The sequence below is a fragment of the Amyelois transitella genome, chromosome 2, assembly GCF_032362555.1.
Source record: "Amyelois transitella isolate CPQ chromosome 2, ilAmyTran1.1, whole genome shotgun sequence".
NCBI classification, from domain to species: domain Eukaryota; kingdom Metazoa; phylum Arthropoda; class Insecta; order Lepidoptera; family Pyralidae; genus Amyelois; species Amyelois transitella.
In genome coordinates this window covers 12,860,391-12,887,350 of record NC_083505.1, presented here as the reverse complement: position 1 = coordinate 12,887,350, position 26,960 = coordinate 12,860,391, and the positions used below count along the sequence as shown (strand labels likewise).

Genomic DNA, 26,960 nt, shown 5'->3' with positions numbered 1-26,960 from the left:
CTATAGTTTGATATGGTACAAAATAATGTTCGTTTTCTATCATGACACGGCCAGCGATCGAACCAAAGACCTTTGTGATTCAGACTACAAATTTAATTGCTCATAGGCAAACTCACTCCCACAGCGTCCCAGAAAATCATCAAAATCTACAAAAGCTAATGAATAAACATGCGTTTTCTTTAATACATCCGCCTTGAATTGGTATTATTTTATAGTTAATTTTGTCAATTCACGACAGGCGCACTATAAATGTCATGGCTAAGCGTCAAAGGAAATAAGATATAGAGCCAAATTATAGTTATGATGATGATGCAAGAATCTTTAAGTAAAATCGGAAGTAGGTAATAAATAAAATAATGTCTGCTACATACAATATATATATTTCAAAAAATTATAATAATAATAAATTGTGAAAAATACTTAGAGTATATGAAATGATAAAAAATATGAGATATAACTTACGAACGCATCTATCCATATGTAGAAGAAGAAACGTCAACGTCAAAAACGAACCAAAACTCTCAATCACAGCAAGCAAGAAGCAAGCAAGCAAATGTCATTACCTCAAGAAAATGGTGTAATGTTGTTGCTCGATTAATTTAATAATTATCGGTGATGGAGCCTAACAATACAGACGCCGACATCGGCGATACATGTAATTTAAATGGTGACTGTTCCTCACCAGCGAAAAAGCAAGTCTTCGACCCGAATCATACCAAAAATATTGACGACATATCTTCGCCTTCTGAATTGAAATTCGATCTAGGTATTGTAAACAATCTTATTTTATTTTTCTAATTTTGTTATTTGGTTCAATTTTGTTTAAATGTTGAACGTTTTGTTGAGTTTCCTGTGTTACTTTGTGATAAAATCGAAGTGAAAGTAAACATACTTAATGGTAATTGATCAACTGTCAAATTTGGCTCTAGAGAAAGAAATCGAAGACCCCGAGATAACTGCGAAGCGCAAGGAGATAGAGGCTTGCATCGCTGACCCAGACTCTGTGGATTATCAGCAATGGAAGAGTTTTGCAGTGAGCACAGGAGGACTTATTTGTGGTATGTTTACTATACCGTGTGTATCATGAGTAATAGTGAGGCAATAACAGTTTTATCGCCGTTTTATGTATCCTGATAACGCATGGTAACAGTATTTAGTGCCGTGTGGTTCCCGGCACTGAAGAATAGTACCACTTTATTACTTTCCTATGAATGTCGTAAAAGGCGACTAAGGGATATGCTAATAAACCTGGGATTCTATATGTAGGCGATTAGTTAGCGACATGTCACTATTTGTATCTCAATTTCATTATAAAGCCATAAAGCTGAACATGGCCTTTTGGTCTTTTGACTGTTGGCTCTGTCTACTGGTGTGATAATATGTATTTACGTATGATAATGCACATGTTGCTTAAAATATGTTAACATTTCAGATGAGTACAGGAAAGTTATATGGCCGTTATTGGTAGGAGTGACCAAGGAGGAAATGACTGATCCACCATCCCTAGATGAACTGTCTACACATCAAGAGTATAGCCAGGTAACATCACTCATCATTATGTTTTATATTAATACATATGAGTACTATAACCAGTACATCTATCTCAGTTTGGTCCAAAGGTTCGACTGGCAGAGAATGCCTTGGGGCATTAAGTCGACCTATTGTATGTTTTACATGCGTAAAGTTTAAACAATTAAATAATTATTTTTTTCTGGAGATGTAGGCAGAGGCTTTATCTTTGCTAGAATTTCCAATCTACCACAACTTAAATATAAATGCTCAATATTTACCAACAAAATTTTATTATCTGTTCAAATTACTATGTTTAATGTTTTAAGTTAATGTATCTGAAAATCTACATTAACAGACCTTTCATGTTACTCATAGCAGTCAGATTGTTAAACAAATGTATTTAATAAAAAATTTTTTTTTTTAGGTTGTTTTGGATGTAAACCGTTCCCTCAAGAGGTTTCCGCCCGGCATTCCGTACGAGCAAAGAGTGGCGCTCCAGGACCAGCTCACAGTTCTCATATTGAGAGTCATCATTGAGTATCCACATTTGAAGTATTATCAGGTACTACAAATTGTTTCTCTACAAAATTTTGTAATTATGCACACTAAATAAATAAAGAGAAAAATATTTGTATGTTTATAATGAATGAACTCAAAAACTACTGGACAGATTTTAACGAGATTGGCACAGATATAGAAAAGACCTTTGGGATTGACATAAGCTACTTTATATGGGAGCGAAGGCGCGAGCAGAAACTAGTTTGATATAAAACAAATAATATAAAGGACAAATTGGAATGATGCTAGGATCCGTCTGCAAATTATATTATAACAAGTTTCATAGGCGAAAAATCTTTAAAAAGATATAATATCCATCTGAAGCTACTAATCAAGAGTAGTTAATTTTGGTAATAACTTCCCATTGAAAGTCAGTTTCGGCTACCGCTGTGTATATTGTTCATTAGTCACTTATCCCCTCAGACCCATTTCAGGATATCCACAAAAATTTATGAAACAGTCTTGTCCTTACCACATTATCTAATGTAAATACCAACGGTTCAATGATATGTAAACTATTAGTTGATTGGCTATTGATATAATCCGTTCTCATTGTGTTCTTATCATAAATATATGTATATGTTGTACTTGTTTTGCCTGCCGTTGTGTTTTCTATAAGTATAAAGTTGAATAGATCTTTAAATTCAAAATTTTTATTCATTATTATGGAACATTTCAAACATCACTTAATAATTGTCATATCTTTTGGTTTCACAACATTTGTTGACGTCAAATAAATTACTCAAGACTAAAATTACTGCTGCTTCCAAAGCGTCAGAGCAGAAGAAGTAACAAACTGCACTGCAGCATTTTCCTCAATAACGTCAACTTTAAATCCTCATAGTACTTTGTATGTTTATGTATTCTCATATTTATTATATTATGACTGACTCATAACAATATATGCTAAGTAGCATACATTAGCATATAAATGCTACTTATAATAAAATTATGTTTTTGACCCTGCTCAATTTAAACATTAATGTATGCACCTACCGAGCAACTTGCTTTTCGTTGTTTGTATCGATTCAATAATAGGAGAAAGAACAATTTCAGGAGTTGGGACTTGGAATTCTTTTTGTAGGCGACAGCCTGGCTACCTGGTACCGTTTAAAAAAAAAACATTTTTTTTTATAAAATTGGCATTAGCAGGCACATTTTCACGTCCTTTCAATTTTCAACATCATACATACATAATTATAATCACGTCTACATCCCTCGCGGGGTAGACAGAGCCAACAGTCTAGAAAAGGCAGTAAAGCCACGTTCACCTGATTTGGCCCAATGATAGAATTGAGATTCAAATAGTGACAGGCTGGTAGCCCATCACCTACATGGCAAATACAACATACATACTTACATATGATCACGTCTATATCCCTAGCGGGGTAGACAGAGCCACCAGTCTTGAAAAGACTGATAAGCCACGCTCAGCTGTTTGGCTTAGTGATAGAATTGAGATTCAAATAGTGACAGGTTGCTAGCCCATCGCATAAAAGAGGAATCCCAAGTTTATTAATCCCTTAGTCGCCTTTTACGACATCCGTGGGAAAGAAATAGAGTGGTCCTATTCTTTTTTGTAATGGTGCCGGGAACCACACGGCACTTTACAACACAACACCTACTCAAAAAGGACACTCCCGTCTCCCCCAGGGTTATCACGACGTGGCCATCACGCTGCTGTTGGTATGCGGCGACCGCGCCTCCTTCCCGCTGCTGTGCCGGCTGTCGTGCGGCGCGGGCGCACCGCTGGCGCCGTTCATGCAGCTCACCATGCAGCCGACGCAGCACCTGCTCAATTACATGCTGCCCGTCATAGCTAGGGCGGAGAAGAAACTGGCGGACTGTTTGGAGAAGTAGGATTGTTTTTTATTTGTACTAATTATAATTTTTTTTTTGACAGATTTCACTTATTTTTTTATTTTATATTTGTCGCTTCTGTATAGTAGTCCGAAAATTACGTTGCTGTCTGTATTCAATAGATATGTTTGGCGGTTAACGCTTTTAGGCTAAAGGCGTGGAGTATAGAAAAGTCTTGAGTACAAAGGGGCTTAGAATAATTGGTTGAAACAATAAGCTTCAATAGGGTACCGGACAGTAATCGAAAAAAAATCTAAGTTGTGTTTTAAATAAAGTTTGTTATACAAGAACATCACTTAATAAAGATTTTTAAGAAATAACAATGATTTATAATTTTAAATCAATAAATAAAGTTGCAAAAATCCAATATTTTTTATCTGTGCAGCGTAAGAACCCAAACACCAATCACAGTGGGTGACGTCATACGTAATGAGTGATAAGTAAACAACACTGCTTTGTATGTTATTTCGAGTTATTCTACGATTTATTTGCATGTTTCTAAAAATATTTAATTGTAATTAGTTACGAATTGAAGGACTTTACTCATAACAGAAGTTGTCGCAAGTGCTTGAAGCCGCTTATCAAGCTTTTATCATGGAACAAGGTTACAAGCCAACAATAGAAATCTCCCAAAAGATTGATATTTTCATGGTCGGCAGTTTCTTTGCCACTAATACCGACTTTTAATTTGCTGAATTTAGCAATGTGAAAACATTTGTGTAAGTATTTCAACCTTTTTTTGTTTATCTTAACAACAGAAATGATTGAAGAAATAACAAACGAAAACATAACCTAAAACTAGTTTCATTGTTTACAAAGTTATTTTCACATATGTTTTTTTTCTATGATTTTAAAGGTTAGATATTTATGAGTTTTGCATGTTTCTAGATCTGTAAGAAAATACTTAAATTATCCAAGCACTGATCACTAGTAATGTAATAGGGCTTGTAGTTTGTTTTCCAAACATATGACGTCACGCGATCTGAATTGACGTAAAGTGCTGTTTTCGCGGCAATTTTAAATAAATTACGTTTTTGACGTTTTTAAATACTCCAAAAGATTTATTTATTTAAAATAATATTTTTTATGGATATATAAATAAATAAAGATTATTTTTAAACACAATCTGAAAAGTTGTCCGGTACCCTATTGTGTACATATAATTACCATATAAACATATATTTTTTAAAGGCTTGTATGTAAATAGGACCACTCCATGGCTTTTCCATGGGTGTCGTAAAAGGCGACTAAGGCGATGGACTAGCAACCTGTCACTATTTGAATCTCAATTCTATCATTACACCTATCAGCTGAACGTGGCCTTACAATCTTTTCAAGACTGCTGGCTCTGTCTACCCCGTGAGGGATATACTCGTAGACGTGATTGTATGTATATATGATGTTGAAAATTAAAATGACGTCAATATGTGCCTGATAAGGCGAATTTTCTTAGTAAAGTCTTTTCGAGACTGTTGGCTCTGTCAACAGATACAGATGAGAATATATGTATGAATTAATTAATCAATATCTTCTTCCAGAGCGGGCGTCGGCACGATGTTCGCCCTCCCCTGGTACCTCACGTGGTTCGGTCACAGCCTCAACAGATACTCGGACGTGGTGAGACTGTACGACTACTTCCTGTGCGCGCCGCCGTTGTTCCCCGTGTACGTGACGGCGGCGATAGTGCTGCACAGGGCTGAGGAGGTGTACGTGTGCGATTGTGATATGGCGATGATGCACTGTCTCCTGTCCAGGGTGAGATTTTGTGCGTTTTCCTCTTACTAGGGGTCCGATAGGCGTTATAGTTACCACAATCTGAACACATAATATACATATCAACAGTTCAAAATTCAAAATTTTTATTCATTACTATAGGATACTATATATCGCTTAATAATTGTCAAAACGTATGGTTTAGGAACATTGGTTGACGTCAAATACTTAATGAGCCAAAAGTCTTGAAAAGACTGAATGGCCACGTTCAGCTTTAAGTTTTATGTATTTAGTTCCACTGACAATTGATTCAATTGCACAGGTATATTATGGCAATGATAACATGTATGCATTTAATTGTATAGTTCAGATTGTGCAGTGCCGTGTGGTTCCCGGCACCAATACAAAAAAGAATAGGACCACTCCATCTCTTTCCCATGGATGTCGTAAAAGGCGACTAAGGGATAGGCTTACAAATTTGGAATTCTTTTTAGGCGATGGGCTAGCATACATACATAAAATCACGCCTCTTTCCCGAAGGGGGTAGGCAGAGACTACCTCTTTCCACTTGCCACGATCTCTGCATACTTCCTTCGCTTCATCCACATTCATAACTCTCTTCATGCAAGCTCGGCGGTTTCGGGTACTTTTGACCTGACCCTTTACCTGGGCTAGCAACCGGTCTCTATGTGAATCTCAATTCTATCATTAAGCCAAATAGCTGAACATGTCCATACACTATTTTCTAGACAGTTGGCTCTGTCTACCCCGCAAGGTATGTATTTTGACGGCCTCTGTGGCGCAGCGGTAGTACTCTAGTAGGTGTCTGTGACACCGGAGGTCCCGGGTTCGAATCCCGGCCAGGGCATGATGAGAAAAGAACTTTTTCTGATTGGCCTGGGTCTTGGATGTTTATCATAAGTATTTATTATAAAATATAGTATCGTTGAGTTAGTATCTTGTAACACAAGTCTCGAACTTACTTCGAGGCTAACTGAAACAGTGTAGTTTGTCCCGTATATATTTATTTTATTTTTGTATGTATGTGTGTTTTTGTTACAGTTACCCGATGACTTGCCATTCGAAGACATCTTGGTGACTGCTAAAAAGTTGTACGACAAAAACGACCCGAGTGAACTCGAGATGGAAGTTTACGAGCTGGAGAGGAGAGAGTGAGTGTATTCTCATTTTAATACCATTGTTAAATTTGAATCTCAATTATATCATTAAGCCAAACAGCTGAACGTGGCCTATCAGTATTTTCAAGACTGTTGGTTCTGTCTACCCAGCAAGTTATATAGACTTGATATATACGTATGTATGTTAAATAAGTACTTCTTTCTAGAGCTGGTTACATCCTTATCTTCCTGGGGATGAGCAAGAGGTGCGGCTTTGCTGGATTGGAAAATTCAGGTTTTTACATGAAACGACTTATTATCTCTGTAACGAATTTCATTAAATAAGTTTTTAATTTTTTTAAAAATACAAACAACTTTTTTTAACTGCCTTAAAAAGGTGGTTTTCAGTTTGATCTGTATGTTTGTCCGTGATTATCTCGCGTTTTCCTGAACCGATTTCGATGCGGTTTTCCGGAAAGTGTTTGTTTCACTTAGGAGAATGTTTAAGAGATTCAAGCGACTTCAAGGAAGGAGGCGGTACTCTTTTTACATTAGTTATTAATGTATATCAATGTACAGATAAACTTCTGCCACTAATGTATATTTTTTTATGTATACACACATCTAGGGAAAATAACGTACGGGCACATTATGTCGAATTCGCAAAATGCCCAATTGTCTAGTTCGCATTTGGTCCAGTTCGCAATTAGTCCAATTCGCGATTGGTCCAGGCAACGGACCAATTTCGAACTGGACATTGACATTTTGCGAATTGGACATAATGCGCCCAACCGAAAAAAAGAACAACCAGAACCTAACTTAGACTAAGTAATGTTTCATCACGGTCACACAGAGAGGAGCAACGCCGCCAAGAGGAAGAGGAGCGCCTGCGTCGTCGGCAGCTGGCGGCGCGGAACGCCCGGGCGGCGGCGTCGCCGGCGCGGCGGCTGGCGCGGCGCCTGGCGCGCTGCGTGCCCGCCGCGCTGCGCACGCGCGGCGCCGCGCTGGCCGCCGCCACCGTGCTGCTCGGCGTGTACGTGTACTACCGCCCCGACGTGTTCGCCAGGTAGCGCCGCGCCTATCAGTTTGTCTTGTTCCGGTGGTAGGCGGGGGGCGGGTTCGAGATTGAGCCAATGGCGTGCGAGCGTTTTGGTCGTTCGGATTGATTCCGTATTCGAAATGTGTGTCTATTGAAATTGATGATATGTATGGTATGATTAATGTGAACTGTTCACGTGAAATGATTTTAGTTGAATTTTGAATATAGTTATATAGATTTTTTTGAAGCCCTCTAGCGGTGTGTATGGTGAATCTCGTTCTCATTTTTACGTGTCCGTTGTTGCCGTTCGTTAGCAGTGCAATCCCACGACCAGGGTCCATGTTTTTTCTCACCAAGTCGGAGTTTTGGAGTCAGAAGGCGGACCCCGAGCCCTAAAACACATCTGTGAAGGGTGCAACCGGGAACAAGCAGATATGAGAGAGCCTCTTGGCACAAATTCTAATACAGCACAGATATCATGCCAGCCAACCGGGATTTCTTCGACCTGCCTCTTCTGCCTGAACCTTTAGGGAGCATAGTTAGACATTTGTTTCCAATTTAACCTGTAGACTTATCTTGTAAAGGCTCTCGTGGTAAACCCTCATCCTTATTAGAACATATAATTACCATACAGTCCCCTTTAGGGCCTCATCAAAAAGTTACAAACGTTCGGGCGCATTTTGTCCAATTAGCAAAATGTCCAATTGTCCTGTTCGCAATTGGTCCAGTTCGAAAGTGGCCTTGACCAATCGCGAATTGGACTCATTGCGGATTGCGAACTGGACAATTGGACATTTTGCGAATTGGACATAATGCGCCCAACCGGTTTCAAGAGTAAGACATATAAGAGTAAAACATATAAAACACCACAAAACAGACAGAGATGGCACAAAAGCGGACTTATCGCTAATGCAATCTCTTCAAGTTAACTTAATGTGGTAACTGCCATATAACGTACAAATTCTATTTGTCATTTTACGAGAATAGCTATCGTCAAATCATACTATATGTTAGAATGATCACATAATATATTACACACATCAAATTGAATCTCGAACCGTACCTCCCTTACGAACCGATGTTAAAACCCAAAATCATGTTTCAATGTTACCCCGCTTTTGTTAACGGTTAAAGCTTTCCATTGCTGGCTAATATCAAGCTTTCATACATCGTACATTTAAATAATAAACTGTATGCAAAAGATATGTGAAAAATGTATGGAAGTTACACTATGTGGTAGCGGTTTTATTAAAGTTGACAGCTGTGGTAATAAAACAAAAATAAAATCTTATAATTCCATATAAATAATAATATCTTTAAAAAATCGAGGTTCTTATAGATCCAGAATTTACACATAAATTAAAAAACAATTACATAAGACATCTCTAAAATATGAGGAATTTTGGTCGAATCATCGGGAATTTTCGAGATCAAACTCAAAAATTTAAAGTTAAAAAGTGTAAATGTCTACAACTGTATAATACAAAAATAAATTGTCGCGTATTAAAACCGTTACCATAAAGTGAACTCACAAGTAGGTATACCTTTACAAAGCTACGGGATCACATCACGGCTATGGATTAATGTAATATTTATGGTTTTTTCCATTAGGTATGTGTATATCAACATTTGTGTCAGTACAAATCTATTTAAGCCTTATCATAATTTGCTTACCTAGCTAAGGACAATTAACGGTCAGTGACTAAATTAACCTCCCTTTTCATCACTACATTGTATTATCACTAAAAAGTCGTATCCCGCGTCTGTCCTTATGTATGTTTGTATGCTTATCTTAAAAACTACGCAACAGTGATCCAATGGGATTTTTTATGTGTTTAAATACTACCTGTGCGAAGTCCGGGTGGGTCATTAGTAAAATATAACAAAAGTTTTACAATTGATTTGTTCATATGTGATTTATAGAATAAGGAACCTTTTAAGTAGCCATTCACACTCTAGAACAGGGTCAATTTGACTAGAATTAAGAGTATCTTTTAAATCCCAAAAGATATAATATCCCTGTAAAAAAATGTCTTCTCAACTGTCCGCTTCACTGTAGATAGCGCTTATGTAAGTGATACTTATTATGCAAAGGTTATTACCGTCGGTCAGCCTTCTGCACAATATCAACCAGAATTTTGTACTTTTGTTTTCCTACTATAGAAGAGAAAGAGACGTCCCATTCTCCGTTAAAAACTCCACGAAGGAAGCATTAAATGTTGTGTTAAAATATGCTCATTTAATGCATTGTTGAATTATACAAATGTTGATATATACATACGTTTAACTTTAAAGTTGAGACATGGTGCTTGGGTGAGTGTAGACCGAACACGCGGGTCTGCGGGGGACAAACTGATGCTGGAAAGGAGGCCTTACGCCGTTGTATTAAGGAGCGATTTCGCGTGGACACCTCAATTGTACTGAACGTTCTAGATTTAAGTTCGCAGTACGCGCCAAATATGTTTGTCAAAATAAACTTTCTAAAGTGGCATTAGAATGACAGCTGTCAAATTTAAATCGATGAATGATGATGATGTTTCATTCAATGAACTTTTTTGTTTAGTCTATTAATAATATTTTTTTTTGAGAACCGGTTTACTGCCATTATAAATGACAAAAAAAAACAAGAAATTTCTCATGCTCACAAATTATGCAAACAAATTTGGCGCGTACTGTGGTATATTGTGTAGTACATAAGGCTCGCATGAAGAAGTACAAATATTTTAAGGGTGATTTCGGTCACGTTTAGTTTTCAACAAAACTTTTCTTAATTAAATAGTGAAAATAGCAAAAGAAAACACCATTTCACTCTTAAAGATTTTCTTATTTTTTTTTCAAAATCAAAAAGTTATTCAGGATTTTTTACTGTAGTTACCCTTTAATATTTGTACTAGAAGTTTATGGACGTTATAATAAATTTTAAGATAAACGCAGTCAAATGCCTTAATAGTTAAACAATGTTAATGGGTTTCTTTGAATGCAAATATAGTATGCACGAATGTTCTATTTCCAAGTCCATATAAAAATTATATATTTTTTTCTCATAAATTTCGAAACATAATTTCGATAATAAACATTATTCAGCTTTTCATTCGGGTAATTCCTATTGTTTCTCGTGTCAAATAAGACATTACTATTTGACAGTTCGCCAACCGATCAGGAGGTATACTCACGAACGTTGGTAGGCATATCTATCTTCTCTGTCTTGAGGTAATTAGAAGTATTTAAAAGAAAGAGAAGTCATATGCCTTGTCAACGTTCGTATATAAGGACTTAATGATACTTAAATATGATTGAGAAACCTCCAAGATATGAGAACCAATGAGAAATTATGCAATTTTCTTTAATAATAAACGTCAATGTAGGTTAATGTGGACTCTCTCAAGGTTCTGAACACCCAAAATAGGAATTGAGATGTGTTAATTAAGTATATGTCATGTGAAATGCGTTGAATTAATACAGTGTTATTAGTTACTTGAGAAGGTAGCTGAAGAGAACCGCACTTTGTTACATTTAGATCTCGGATTGTATATATTGTGATCGTTACCTATATGTTCTTACGAACTAGTTATATAAGGCCTTTTTGTAAATACATTTCATATTAAAAACATCTGTAGATTCGTTCTTCCAACACTAACGTTTTCGTTGATCATTGTTTTGCTTCCACGCGTTTACAAACATCACACATAATTAAACAGCTATCAAATAAATAAACATATTAATTAGAGCTTTTGAAGACACTTTAGACTTAAAATTTGATTCAAAAAGTTGGAAGAACGGATCTAGAAGGCAGCGACACTCACAGGGTGACATGTAAGCACGTACACCAAAATGCCTCGAACATTTATTTTTAATAAAGGCAAAATCTCACTGTCATGACTGCTATTATTTAATACGCGCTTATTTTGCACTGGTGCACGGTGAAATTGATATTATTATAATGAAAATAAAGTCGATGTCCTTAAACAGGAAGGTGGAAGCGGCTCGACCACGAATTAAAATATGGGTGGAGCTGGATTCTCTCACTTACATACAACGTTTGGGTTGCCGGCCATTATGAAAAAAATTTTAGGAAAAAAAATGTAAATTTTTTATTAAATTTGTTTGTAAAATATCGCAAATAAAATATTATTGTAATTCTTAAAAATAAAAATTCAAGGCATTTTTTGAATATGTTAAATCAAAGTATGGAATTTTAACGGTCATTTTGCTTAGAAAAAGAATGTATTGTATCATGTGTTTCACTTTGTTCCCCTCGTTGTACAGTGCACACGTAGTCTGTCTTTATAAAACTTTGAAAACATTTGTTAGGAAAAAGTAACTTTATACTATGGAATTTTTCGGAGGACAAAATGAATTGGTTTATATGGTTAGGGTGTCTAAGTAGTCCCCGTGCTTAAGAACTATGAAGTGTAATTCACATAGATGCCTTTCTCGTGAGTCTTTGGTATCGTGAACAATATGTGGCCTCTTTTATTTGTATATTGCGTTCTGATTAATCTCATGTGATATTATTTTGTTACTATTATGTAGATAGGTTAATGTGTTAATTCATTCCTCATCAGATTAATGTAATGTACTAAGGCAGTAGTAAGAAAATTAATTTATTATGCACTTACATTTAAGTTAATTGGTTCACAAATTATTTAAACAAACCAATGTATATGTCTAAAATTTTAAGTGCAAATGTATACAATATTCGGCATTTATTAATGTTAAAGTTTTTAAATTACATAAACGTTACATTATCAAATTCCTATATTATTCCATTATTAGTTGATTACCACACACAATAGTCAAAGCTTCCCTGCATTTTATAAAAAAGAAATGTTTTTAAAATCTAACATTCATTTTAAGTTCTGATTAGTTTTACACCTACATTCAAAATTATAAGTTTTTTTTTATCCACGGTTTGGGATAGTATAATTTTGATAATGTAACATCACTCATGTTTTGTAAATATCCAGTGTCACCCCATCATCCTGTGTATATTGTACCTTTATAATAACAAATAATCGAAAAACAGACTGTAATTGTAAGTTTAATTTCGCAAATGTAAACAATAAATCGATTTAAATATGTACTTTGTTTTTGTTATGTTTATTTGACAAATATTGTGATTGAAAGATCTTTGAGCGCCTGAGAGATTCCTAATATAATAATGTATGTTATTAGAATTAAATCCTATGTTAGAATTATTACAAAGTCCTTTTATTCTATTACCGATTAGTTTTCTTAGTATTCGGTCTCAAATTAACCAAAAATTGTTCTTAATTTGGTACAGAAAATAATTTTGTTATAGCGCAAGGTTAAACACAAAATTAGATTTGCGAGCATCTTTGTGTTAATTCTAAGATAACGTAATGAGCGATGAATTTTTATGTTCTACCTACGCAATACGTTTCAAAACGCCCTGGCAGATGTGAATTAGTATTAAGTGTAGCTTTATTCAACATATAACCTATATTTATTTGTATGTTTGTACGTCTTTCTTTTGTATGATGTTAAACATGGCTATGTAGGGTAGGCGTATAAATCATACACTTATTGCAGAAGGGTGCAGCAAGGGTTAATAATAATGTTTATTACTATTTGGCGTTTTATTCGTAGTAAAATAGTAACCATGGCATGCTTTATATTTTTTTTTGCACATATTTATTTTCTTCATTATGTCCAATGTGGAAATGGGCCTTATTTCTAGATATCTATGGTTCAATCGCTAAATAATGTGATTCGCATTTTTTCTAACCTGATTTTCTAGGAACAGCAATGGAAAATAGAACCTACTTCCCTTATTATTTTCTAATCAGCCTCCGTAGTATGGCACGCGCGACGCAGTTTTTATCGCGCGAAAAACTCGCTGTTTCGCTTTTTATAATGACGTGAAACGGGAAAGCGATAGTTTTACGCGCGATATAAATGCCGTCTCGCATGTGCTATGGGAGCATGCTTGATATATGACTAACATTTATAAAAATGTGCATTTATTGTACCTTTCAGAGAAAGAACCGATACACGTGAGCTGTGACGCGCGGCACGAAGTCGAAATAAAAAACATTATGCATATTTCATTTATTTTATTTTGTTTCTTAACATTAAAAGTTGGCAATTTACGAGCGATTATCGCAGGCACATGTATATATAATGAAAAATGCTTCAGTTTAAGTAGTATTTAAATGTTGACAAATCTTTTCTATAAGACATATAACAATTTATTTTTACTTGTGGATATTGATGCCAAAGCAACATTTTATTTATGTGTCTTTACACGACTTTATACAATGCAAATTATTCCATCATATAAGAATTGAGTTATTGCTTAAAATTACAGACTAGTAACCTACCCTGGCTTCAAGTGAGTTAGGTATCCACCAACCAGAAAATCATTTAAGGTAAAAAAAAAATATTATGTACTGCCTTTAACAAAATCAGAAAATATACAATAAAATATACAGAGAGCTTATATCACAGCCGTGGAAGCTTTACGTTTCATACTCAGTATTTTATTAATAAGGAAAATATATTTTTTTATTTAACATTATTTACTCGTAAGGTTATTTGACAGACACGTTTTGTTCTGCTCAAATTAGCTGTTATTATTTATCTTTACCATATATCGTTAGGATGTGTTAAGACTTATATTAGAGAAAGTAAAATAAGTATCCGACAAGCATTTACTAGAGAGCAATTCATGAATTTAACGATCACTTTTAATAAGTATACGACACTAAGTTAAATGCATAGCTTCATTTTGGGGTCTCAAATACGAATAACTGTTAGCACATCTCTTCTAAGTAGCTACCAAAAGTTGCACAAAGTTGTACTTATATCATGAAAATATGCAATATTATTAGCTAGCCCGCATAAAATATTTAAATGAAACCAAGACATATTATCGCAATTTTTTGCTAATATGAGAAGACTCTATATGCTGGAATCAGGATTTGAACTAATGCCCGTCTCGTGTGTGGCGAACCGCGGATCTGCCCGCCGGACAGATCTGACGGACATACCCGTACGTGTACGACCAGCTATTATGTTCTCTATAAATGATACACTTTAATACTATTAGATAGTTATATAAAGAAATATTGCACTACCCTCAGTATTGAAATACTAGTAACAGTCTTAACATATTTACGTCATGTATAGCACACTCTGCTTATGATGTGATGAATAAATTACTAAATAACATGAAATGAGACGAAATCAAGATCATACCTTGACAATATTGGCTTATTGATAGAACTCCCTTCACCTATAAATTGTCTTAAATCTTAATACGCTATTGAAATGCTTTCGGCAGCGGAATGGTAAGGCATATAATTTAGTTTGAATGACGAAGTAATTACATGACAATGTTATTTCAATAATTGAGGTATTTGAACTACCCTCATTTCTCTATTTATACATAATCTATTACACGCATAATTTTATATCTTTAAAATTACCCGGTCTTCCATTTAAAAGTAGCGAAATAACGATAGCAAGCGACCAAAGATAACATCCCATGACTTTTTCTTATTTTTTTCTATTCTGAACCACCTGCAAGAAAGAATTGTAAAACTGGTCTGAAAATTAACATTTTCTATACCTACCCTCACCTCAAATACTCATGACGGTTCTAACGTAATCTATGACCCTCTGATCGTGCAATATCTTCAGATGTTCCGCGTTGGCCAGCGCTAAGGACTTCACCGGTTTCCCCCTGTTCAGGGTGGTGAAGCCGCGCCTCTTGGCCCAGTACTCGCAGGCGCTGAGAGACCGACGGTTGACTGTGCCATCCCCGTCTCCCATGGATAGAGTGGGGTAACCGTCTAGCCAGGTACCCGGCTTGTAAACTAGTCTGGAACGATATGAGAATACATTACTTACTTGAAAAAAAATATAGGATTAGAACCCAGTGCCACAGAGATAGTCAGGTTAGGAAGTATAATGTGGTCAAATAGAATTTCTACTGTCAAATTGAAGGCTTTTAGGGTTGCTGTACTAGAAGATAATAAAGGTTAAAGTGTGATGAAGTCGGCACAACTCTGTTTCTTAGAATTGTTAAACTTTATGCTTACTGAGGTTGACAGATATGGTTCAACTAATAAGGTACCTCTCCACGCAAAATGGGTCGAAGAGCGGCTAAATTGCGGCAAAGTGTCCTTGCAATAAGTAACTTGCAGCTCCATCTAGTTAATTTCTCTGAGATTATATTACGTGACATGGAACATATCGACCGCGTTGTAGTTCTATTGAACTGCGCTAGATGTCGCTATTTTGTGCTTTTACCGACTAATGCTGTTTTTACTGCTCTATGTAATTCTGTGCTGATGAATTTGAATAACGAATTGAAGTGGGGACGATGACCCCACGTCTTTTTAAATTTCTACCTTAAACTTGCATGAAGAGAGTTATGAATGTGGATGAAGCGAAGGCATGCAACTCGGCGGTTTCGGGTACTCTTAACCTGACCCTTTGCCAGGACGTCTTTACTTTGATCAAGATACGTTCGCCTAGGCCTACCCACTCCTACCTTTTTTAGGAAATCATTTTTTTTGAGAATCTCGTCTAGCTTTAATGAGATGAAATGTTGAGATTGTTAGAGAATAGTGTATAAATCAAATAAATACTTACTTCTCAACAGTAGATATGTTGTATCCGTACAAGCAGTGCACCTCTACGCCGGGCGCCGTGAAGTCGCTCTTGTACTTCTGAGTGTCCTTGAACATCTCCCACGCATCGGGCAGGTCCATGTCGCTGTGGAAATATGATATTAAATCACACATCACATCACATATAATCACGTCTATATCCCTTGCGGGGTAGACAGAGCCAACAGTCTTGAAAAGACTGATAGGCCACGTTCAGCTGTTTGGCTTTAAGATAGAATTGAGATTCAAATAGTGACAGGTTGCTAGCCCATCGCCTAAAAGGAGAATCCCAAGTTTATAAGCCTACCCCCTTAGTCGCCTTTTGCGACATCCATGGGAAAGTGATGGAGTGGTCCTATTCTTTTTTCTATTGGTGCCGGGGAACCACACGGCAATTAGTGAGTGAGTTACTTTTTTGTAGGTAAAAAAAAAAAGTTCGAGACTTGTGTTACGAAGTCTCGAACTTACTTCGAGGCTAACTCAATCTGTATAATTTGTCCCGTATATATTTATTTATATTTATTTATGAAAGCAACTCACGCGAACCACTTGTGCACGTCGCCGATGGTGTAGTTGAACTTGTCCGTTTGCACCAGCACCTCGTCGGGTTTCCACAGCAACGGCGACGGCATCAGCCACGCGAGCGACGGGCACGTGATCTCCTGCGCGCGCATCACGCTCTCGCGCAGCATCAGCGAGCCCAGGTTGTCGCCTGGAGGGAAACAATACATACATACATACATATAGTCACGTCTATATCCCTTACGAAGTAGGAAGAGCCAACAGTCTTGAAAAGACTGAATGTCACGTCTATATCCCTTACGAAGTAGGAAGAGCCAACAGTCTTGAAAAGACTGAATGGCCACGTTCAGCTATTTGGCTTAATGATAGAATTGAGATTCAAATAGTGACAGGTTGCTAGCCCATTGCATCGCCTTAAAAAGAATCCCAAGTTTGTAAGCCTATCCCTTAGTCGCCTTTTACGACGTCCATGGGAAAGAGATGGAGTGGTCCTATTCTTTTTTGTATTGGTGCCGGGAACCACACGGCACAAAAATATATACATATGTACCTAAATTATTTTCTTGATTAGTGTGTGTTGGCCGTGTGGTTCCCGGCACCAATAAAAAAAAAAGAATAGTAGTATAATAATCCTTCTCTTTCCCGTGGATGTCGTAAAAAAAGACTAAGGGATAGGCTTATAAGCTTGGGTTCTTTTGGGCGATGGGCTGGCAACCTGTCAGTATTGGAATCTCAATTCCATCATCAAGCCAATGAGCTGAAATAACTATCAGTCTCTTCAAGACTGTTGGCTCTGCGTACCTCGTAAGGGATATAGACGTGACTATATGTATGTATGTATTATTTTCTTCATCGTGATTTTCGGAAGATTAGAACCAAATCATATCTTTCCCGTGGATGTCGTAAGAGGCGAATAAGGGATGGGCTAATAAACTTGGGATTGTTTTTGCAGGCGATGGGCTAAGAACATGACATTATCTCGTGTCCTTAAATCCATAATTGACCTATCCAGTTAGATGATGGTTTTCAAGTCTTACGAACATTGGCTCTATCTACCCCGTAAATGATAAAGACGTGATATGTATGTTTGTGGATTGTAACAGTGATTTTAACATCATCACTCATACTATTATCATCAGACTTTGTTGTATGGGTCAAGTTGTAAGTTTGTTTATTCATTTATAACTTCTAAATGCGTAATAATTTACAATACGTAATTGAATGTTATGTTGTTTTTAATAATACGATAATCAGTTATTACATCAATAGTTCTATAATAAAATACAATGGCACGTCAAGCACTACAAAGGCGATTAAGTAAATAAACATACATACATATCGTCACGTCTATATCCCTTGTGGGGTAGACAGAGCCAACAGTCTTGAAAAGACTGATCGGCCACGTTCAGCTATTTGGCTTAATGATAGAATTGAGATCCAAATAGTGACAGGTTGCTAGCCCATCGCCTAAAAAAGGAATCCCAAGTTTGTAAGCCTATCCTTTAGTCGCCTTTTACGACATCCATGAGAAAGAGATGGAGTGCTCCTATTCTTTTTTGTATTGGTGCCGGGAACCACACGGCACTAAATGTTTAAATTCGGCTTCAATTGCCCTATGAAAGACACTAACGCACTTCCAACAGATTCAAATTCCATGATTTTTGATTACAGTCTTATCGATTTTTTCCTTATCGACGTTAATTGTTAATTTACTTCAATAAATACATTAAAATAAAGGGCTCTAGGCTCTGGCGCATAGTAGCGGAGGATCCCTTTCGTTGGAGGCTTGGGTACACGCAAAGATGACAAAGAGAAATAAAATAATCGATCAAATCAATATTGTATTAGGTACTCATCGACGCATCTCTTCCTACACTAACATATATACCTACCTACATCTACAATCTTGGAAATTTTTGCCAACTAAAAATCTTAGAGCTTAAGAAAGTCAATATTGTATTGTTAAAATAAAAACAAAAAAAATTATAAATAAAAATAACTAATTATAATTTATAAATTAAATAATTAATGTAAATGATGAATAAATCACATCATCAGTCGCTCCATACTTAGGTACGTGAAGGAAAGCTAATCAAATTTAGTTTTTAAAATTATGAACACAAGGAGCATACTCGTACTACCGAGTTTTTCCATTTATAGTGTTGGGAACAGTTAGCAATAATTAAAGATAATCGTATACTATTGAAATTAAGATAACCAAGTCTTAGCATTGGAGGTGTGTCAAGTCAAGGTCAATGAACTTAGTGGTGATAATGAATTAGTGATTATAATAACTTGATCTTGTAACGTGTGTTTCCCGGCACCAATAAAAAAAAAGTGGACCACTCTATCTCACTCTCTTTCTCTCTATCCCACTATCTTTCCCAAGGATGTCGTAAAAGGCAACTATCGTAAATATAAACTTAGGATTCATCTTTTAGACGACGGGCTTGCAAATATTTGAATCTCAATTCCATCATTAAGCCAAACAGCTGTACGGGACCTATGAGTCTTTATTATATAATTGTTGGCTCTGTCTACCCCGCAAGGGATATAGACGTGATTATATATACTATACTTATGTATGATCTTGTAACTAGGTATAATAAATTGTCCGAATGTTCCTTTCCTTCATATTCAACTTGGAAGTATTGAAAGAAAAGTGACTACCTAATGGATTATCGAATCGAGTATCTCACACTTTTAAGTCGGTTAACTTAACCACTACCCTTCAGACTCTGTTGACAACAGAGTTGATAATGCTCAAAGATAATTTGAAGGCGACGATACAGTTAAAAAAACAAATTAATAATACCATTAAAGTTCCTTGATCTCATATCCTTCTAATACTAATACTAACTAATATTGGTTCTAAATGCGAAAGTGAGAGCGAGTAAGGGATAAAAAAAAATAAAAAAAGCTCACCAATAGCAAACACTTTGACGGCCTTCATGGATCCGCCCCAGGGTGTGGACAGCGACACCATCCGCCTGACGTACTGGTCCTTCCACTTCTGAGGCTGCAGCCGGAGGAAGTGCAGCGCCATGGACCCGCCCATGCTGTGTATGTCATAAACTTCACTTGTTCACATCGTTGGCTATGTTCTATGGTTTATTTACATTTATATGGTTTATTACATTCTATCATTAAGTCAAACAGCTGAACGTGGCCTTTCAGTCTTCTCAAGACTGTTGGCTCTGACTACCCCGCAAGGGATATAGACGTGATTATATGTATGTATGTACAGTTTTGTTCACAGCATATGGGTATTAAGTTGCACCCAAACCGTCACTCGCAGTTTTTGTATTCTACTGCCTTAGAACATTATCATACCTGTGGACTATGAATGTCACCGCTGACTTGTTGTTCATGTTGTACGTCTCCTCAACAAGGGTTTTGAGCTTCACGAAGAACTCCCCGTTCTCATCTGAGGACGAAGTCTGCACTTAATAGCGTATCATAATCACTAACTCTATACTAAAACTATATATATATATATATACTTATGAAGAGGCAACATTTGTGTTTTGTATGTTTGTTTGTAATGTTTTCACACAAAACTACTAGACCGTTTTTGATAATATTCGGCACAGACAGACCAAATTTTCAAAATTATAGTGAAGTCCTTCACAAAAACATTATATTATAATGTAGGTTTTTGTGAAGGGCTTCACTCTCATAGGAATTTTAAAAGAAAAACCAAGCCACTTCTTTTGTTGTTTTTGTTTATCTGATCTTAAGACTTCCTTTTTCTCTTTTATTACTTTATTAATCTTATTCCACTATCAAAAGCTTTTTTGGTTGTTCTTAAATGTTGTTAGCATATTTCCTTGCGTGATATATGACATGTACTTAGTGTTAAAAAGCATTCCTAAGTAACCATAACAACAATTAATACAATCTTGCATCACCTTTAAAAGATATTGATCAATAACATTGTGATAACAAAACTTATTGTCACAATAACATCAAGCAAATAGATAGTTATACAAATTTGATAAAAACATGATAAAATACTTTTAACACATTCTGGTCATATAATCCGTTAATGATAGGTAATAATTACAATTAAAACTGATACTGATTTGAATAAGGAAAATATTATCACATATAGAATAATTTTTATGAAGTTATTGTTCCTTGTAATGTTAAGATGTGTACTGTAAGATGTTGATATGTTACATATATGTTTTGAGAATAATAATATACTTTTAGTTCTTTGATCCCCTACAATGAATATGAAAGATTTATTTGTAATTATTAATCCTACGATAAGCTTATACCTTACAATGCTCTCATCACTTGTGATAAAAGTTTATTCTTGGTTCAGATTGTGGGTTGCTGATTTAAGGGTCCATCCAGTCTTAGTTTTTTAAATGGGTTGCCTAACATTTTTGTTCATTTATAACTTTTTTTTTATTTATAATTTATTATACACTATGGAATGTGCAGGGAAAAGTCCATTAAACTAATTTTCACCTTTAATTATACAAAATTAAGATAAATGTATACATATATTTTTATTCCTCCTCACTATCTTCCATACAAACAAAATATCTTAATGATTTTGTTTTTAAATATAATTGATATGTTTTGAGATATTATCAACATAATGATCATCCAGAAAAAAATATATTCTGCTAAAGGGCATAAATCCAAGAGTCAAATAATTCCAATAGGAATTAAAAACAATTTTGGTACTCTAAAAACATTAAATAATACTCACTTGGTGCTTTTCTGAAGTCATAGGGAGCTCCTCTGATGGACACATTCCTCACATATCCAATTTTGACTAGAGCATCTCCTATGCTATTGAAGTATGAACCAGGGGATTCATGTGAGGGGTCTATCCATTCCACCGGCTCCGGGTCCCCCCAGCCTGGCACCCTGATCTCCACTCCCGGAGGGTTCTTCGTGAGTCTTGTGACATTATCATACTCTAGCCTGGTGTTATCAACCCAGCAGTCAATCACAATAGGCACCAGCAGTTCCAAGTTCAACCAGATGTTGAAATAATCCGAAATTTTCCCGCAGATGTAATGTACCACTGTTGTTCTATTCAGTCTCGCTTCCAATCTACTCCCACCATCTCCTGGAACTATAAACATTCAAATAGAATCAAGTTATTTTGACTTGTTCTAGACTCAACTACTAGACTGTATGATTTTTTGTATTATTTATAACCGCAACAGACTTACTCAAAATAACAGGAGATAATCCAAAAGTGTTATTCGCCAGTAAACAATATGTAAATATAAATCCTAAAAATAATTTCAAACCGCACATTTTATGCTCAATGGTCTGGCGTACGACTCTTGCCTCAGCGAATTAGAATAGAACTGAAAAGCGGGTTCGCGAAGCTGATTTCCTTTTGCTTTTGCGTAATTTGACGATCGATTGTAGTTAAGTAAATAATATGGTCCGAGACTGACGTCGTGTCTCGTACGACAAAATTGTCGCGGTTAAGGTTAAAGTTGATAGGGGTAAACATACGACACTTTAGATAATAGTATTAATTAATTAGCTAGCCACAACACAACATCAGATCTTGGAGGAGTATTGAGAATGTAATGTTGAGTTGAGATTCAAGATTTGAATACCTAATTATTAAAATACGAACGAACGAACAAAACCAAACCAGGGTTTCTGTCAAGTTCTGGTAATAACAGATTGACACTATTGATGACATTGACTTTTGAGAATGACTTTTGGGTGGCAGGTTGACATTGATGTAAAGCAACAGATGAAGATGGATGAAGAATTGAATTTTATATTCAAAATTGTCGGCCACAGCTAGGAAAATGATGAAGTAGTTATTATTTTATCCTCAAACCCAAACTAAGAGGAATATCCACATGTACCTACTAGAATGAAATGATATTAGAATAAATGAAATTATGACAAATATTGTCTCGTTCGTTACCAAACCCGATACTAAACGCAAAGTGAATAGCGCACGCGCGATATTTTGAAAACAATTCTAAATGTACAGTACTCAGTACAGTAGATATGACATGGCTATAGGTTTACTGTGTGCCCTATATTTATATTAGATAGTTAGTATCGTTAATTTTAAGTAGTTTTTGATACAAGAGATAAAATGTTACGCAAAAGATATAACATATCAATAAGGAGCGGTTTTCGCTTTATTGTTAGGAATTGAAATGTTTTTGCAGGTATGCAAGCATACATTGCGCAAAAATCGATTTTATTTTCAAGACTATTTTGAAATACCTAATAATGCTTTTCAGGGTCGTGTTATAATAGTTTGGTTGTCCTGGCTTATTGGCGGCGTATGCGGTGTTGTTATTTTGTTGATTATTATATGTTACTGCCGCCTAATGCCGCGCCATCAGAAATCATTTGGTAAATTTACTTTATTTTTTTGACTTACTTTAAATAATTAATAAGTTTATGTAATTTTAATTTTCTCAGTTAATTAATCAGTAATTTTTGCAGATGAGCAATATCTCAAAGAATCTTACTCAATTAAGGAAAATCAGGCCTACACTAGTCAAGAAAATTATAGGATGAAACATACAGAGGTAAATTTATAAAAAGTAAATTTATAGATAGATTGAACGCGGGTTTATCTGTGGCGGCGTAAACAAAAGGACTGTTTTTGATGTAATTTTTATGGATTATATTGTTTGTCAAGATGATTCAGTTATACCTATGTATATATGTGGATCTATATCCACCACACATAAGTACACAAAATCACGCCTCTCTCCCCGGCAGCGATTAACTTACTTGCCATGATACTTGCATAGGTACATATTTCACTTCATCCATACGTTTACTTATGTAGAACTCCCGGCAAATTAGGCCTAATAGATAACCGGAATGTCGCGTTTCTAAAGTCCATTTCCTTGAATATTTATTCACTGAATGCTCGTTCCCCGTGTCTTCTTCTCTGAATGGTCTTGTAGATTTGGCTCATGTTTAGGACATAGGAATGTTCAGGCCATTTACTTTTATAGTACCTTATCTGTCTAGTTTAGGTAAAGCAGGGTAGTAGTAGTGGAATAAGGTCCAGTCACCGGTTACAGATGTAGATACGATTATTTTTTACTATATTTAAGTTTATATTTAACTGTTGTTAGGTCCAGGTCCATCGTCACAGGCCAGTCAGTTACGCGGGGGACGCAGAGAGTCGCCCGCACGGCCACGTCTCCCGCGCCGAGCGGGAAGCCAGACCAGCGCCCGCGCAGTACGCCTCCAGCAGTAGTGAGTGTTTTACCCTGTTTCATTCATTATCATATGTCACATCATCATCATCATCACATATTATGACAGTGGGTTCTCTAGGTCATCTTCATTACCTTTATAATGCAGCATATCGACCGCCAATTTCTTATGAGTTTTGTAGAGCATCATTTCGCTCACTGGAACTGGATCATCTGTGGATAACCATAACAATGTCTGCGGATAGAGTACCTTGTTAATAAGTTACCAATACGTCTGGCACATTAGACAAAAGATGGGGAATGAAGATCTGTCTATCCCATAATTTATAAATGTACGTTTCTATTCCCGGGTTCGAATCCCGGCCAGGGCATGATGAGAAACGAACTTTCTCTGATTGGCCTGGGTCTTGGATGTTTATCTTTCTAAGTATTTATTATAAAAAAAGTATTATTCAGTTAGTGTCTCGTTACACAAGTTTCGAACTTACTACGGGGCTAACTCGATCTGTGTAATTTGTACCGTATATAAAGGTATATATATATTTATTATTCGTGCAGTGCTGGATGATCTAGACGGCGCGGCAAGCATGGACGCATTGAAAACGCGTTCCCTACCGGCTTTTCTAAGACCGAAGCCACGGCCGCTCTCCACCGAAGATGATCTGCAACAACTTTATGCCAAGGTATTTTGGTGGGTGGTGGGTTTGAATTATCTTTACTAATATTATAAAGCTGAAGAGTTTGTTTGTTTGACCGCTCTAATCTCAGGAACTACTCGTTCGAATTGAAAAATTATTTTTGCGTTGAATAGACCATTAATGGAGGAAGGCTTTAGGCTATATAACATCACGCTGCAACTTTAAGGAGCAAAGAAATAATGGAATATGTGAAAAAACGGGGAAAATTATTTATCCTTAAGGGCTTCAATGATGCCCAAAATAACAATTCCTCGCGGACGCAGTCGCGGGCACAGCTAGTTATCTAGAACCATAGTAAAAACATTAAAACCCGTATGTCTGTTATGCCTTAATTTATATGAAATATTAAAATTAAAAAGACCCCAGGTCAAATTTGAAGCAAAAAAAAGTACATCCATATTGAATTTATTTTTACCCATATAAATTTCCAGGTGAACCTCAGTAAAAAGTACAAGAACCGCATGCGCAGCGAGCACGCCGCCATCATCGCGCTCAGCAAGTCCCACAGTCAGTTCTTCGACGCCGATGCTGTTATTGTCTATGATCAGAGGACGGCGCTATAGATTATCTATGATTTTTATAGATTAATCAAGCGTATTCGTTAGCGAAGGTCAAAAACCAAGGGGTCAATTAACGAACGTTTGCAAGGCGTATTTCTTCTCTCCCCTTCCAATCTTTTTGGTTAACCTTGGAATTAGAGAGGGAAGGTAAGGTAATAATTATCCCATATCGCTCTTGGCCTCATTATTGCAAAGAATGCTGGCATAATCAGATTGTCATGCTAAAACATGCTTAAAACATACAACTTAACAATATATAATCGTTGTCTCAAGATGGCGTCATTTTTTGACGCCTTGCAAGAATTACTTCTTATACAACTACAATCGTGTAGGTTTAACCTCGATCCTTTTTGGAACTAACAAAATCTACGGATCGGCCTTCTCAATTGTAACCGCTAGTTTTAAAAATAGAATAAAAATCATTGAATGAATAGTCAATCAATATTCAATAGCCTGAAATAGATAATTATGTCGTGTATTGGACATAAATCTTTTTAAATGAGCCTATCAAAAACTAGAATTTTCGCATATCCACAAACCACATATATGATAAATTATGAACTTGATGATACTAAGTTTTATTTAAGTATATCCCTTATTTACCTCCCCTAGACACCATTGAAGAATACTCTCTTTCAAAAAGTCCCTTTGATCCGAAAACATTTCCTGGAGTAAAACTTAAACCCGCTTAACTTCTTTTCGATTTCACAATAAAAATCACTTCCAATAGAAAGGCATTTCTAAGCTATTTACTTGTCTAATTCCCAAAAAACTTTTAGGAAATTGTACACCTAATTCTATATTTTTTTTAACGTAAGTAAATTTGTCCTGTCCATTATAGGTATCGATAAAATTGTGATTTTAAATCGTGTGATATATAACAAAAACGTGGCCTAATTGTTACTTCTAGAAGGGTGTAGGATTTTCAGTCGCGCCACGCATTTTATATTCTACTGAATTAAGTATAATAAAATATTGGCAACTTTGCAAATAAAGATACTGCTAATTATCAAAACTTTCTACTTTATTTTACGCGTAAGTGCGCGACTGTACTGGGTTGTGGAGTCCTTATTCCCATTAATAAATGTTAGGTACATGCGATTGCATGTAAAGGAATTGTAGTAGAATTAGTGTAAAATATTTATTTTATTTTAGGTACAAGTAGTTTTTGTATGCAATAATGTATGTTTATCGGCTCTGTATTCCGTAAAATCAAAAAATACCCAGGTTTGCAATAATCAAGTTGAGAAAATGTAATATTTAGGTACGTAGGTGTTACTTATTTATACCTACTTATTTATGGTTATTTTCGAATGATTGTTTGTTATTAAATAAGTATAATATTAGCGTTGAAAAACTTTTTGCATACAATTTTAATAACACCGGTAGCATTGTTAAAGGAAATAAAACTTTTGTAAACGGTTGTACTTTTTTATTGTATCAATCACACATTGATAAATATTCGTATAACTTAATAAGAGAAATAGAAGCTTTTCAATTATAGTACCTACCTAAAAATACTTACTTCTTATACAAAACATTAGGTAAGAA

General features: G+C 35.8%; 3 protein-coding genes across 8 annotated transcripts; 2 read left to right on the top strand and 1 right to left on the bottom strand.

Moving 5' to 3' along the window:
* The first annotated feature begins 508 nt into the window (after nt 1-508).
* Nucleotides 509-13,865, top strand: LOC106132200 (TBC1 domain family member 20). 4 transcript variants are annotated; one of them, XM_060944400.1, is made up of 10 exons: nt 509-766; nt 930-1,058; nt 1,433-1,539; nt 1,937-2,074; nt 3,724-3,926; nt 5,469-5,685; nt 6,706-6,815; nt 7,615-7,693; nt 7,773-7,827; nt 10,096-13,689. In XM_060944400.1, exons 1-10 carry the CDS (start codon nt 616-618, stop codon nt 10,293-10,295), a joined length of 1,389 nt encoding a protein of 462 aa, XP_060800383.1. In that variant the 5' UTR covers nt 509-615; the 3' UTR covers nt 10,296-13,689. The 4 variants fall into 4 exon arrangements, with proteins under 4 accessions (XP_060800383.1, XP_060800345.1, XP_060800428.1 ...); XM_060944362.1 differs by having other exon boundaries at nt 7,615-7,699; nt 7,776-7,827; XM_060944445.1 differs by lacking the exon at nt 10,096-13,689 and adding an exon at nt 13,801-13,865 and having other exon boundaries at nt 7,615-7,827.
* On the bottom strand, nt 13,866-22,601 carry LOC106132201 (phospholipase A2 group XV). The gene is made up of 7 exons (XM_013331557.2): nt 22,160-22,601; nt 21,688-22,059; nt 20,295-20,388; nt 19,887-20,020; nt 16,980-17,151; nt 16,423-16,545; nt 13,866-15,646 (listed from the first exon to the last, which is right to left on the bottom strand). The coding sequence occupies exons 1-7, from the start codon at nt 22,245-22,247 to the stop codon at nt 15,406-15,408; spliced, it is 1,224 nt and encodes a 407-aa protein (XP_013187011.1). The 5' UTR covers nt 22,248-22,601; the 3' UTR covers nt 13,866-15,405.
* Nucleotides 22,602-22,981: 380 nt separating this feature from the next.
* On the top strand, nt 22,982-26,800 carry LOC106132193 (uncharacterized). 3 transcript variants are annotated; one of them, XM_013331548.2, is made up of 6 exons: nt 22,982-23,137; nt 23,213-23,327; nt 23,421-23,506; nt 24,068-24,191; nt 24,710-24,834; nt 25,281-26,800. In XM_013331548.2, the coding sequence occupies exons 1-6, from the start codon at nt 23,126-23,128 to the stop codon at nt 25,410-25,412; spliced, it is 594 nt and encodes a 197-aa protein (XP_013187002.1). In that variant the 5' UTR covers nt 22,982-23,125; the 3' UTR covers nt 25,413-26,800. The 3 variants fall into 3 exon arrangements, with proteins under 3 accessions (XP_013187002.1, XP_060800586.1, XP_060800624.1); XM_060944603.1 differs by having other exon boundaries at nt 22,982-23,327; nt 24,710-24,849; XM_060944641.1 differs by having other exon boundaries at nt 22,982-23,327; nt 23,409-23,506.
* Nucleotides 26,801-26,960: the final 160 nt, after the last annotated feature.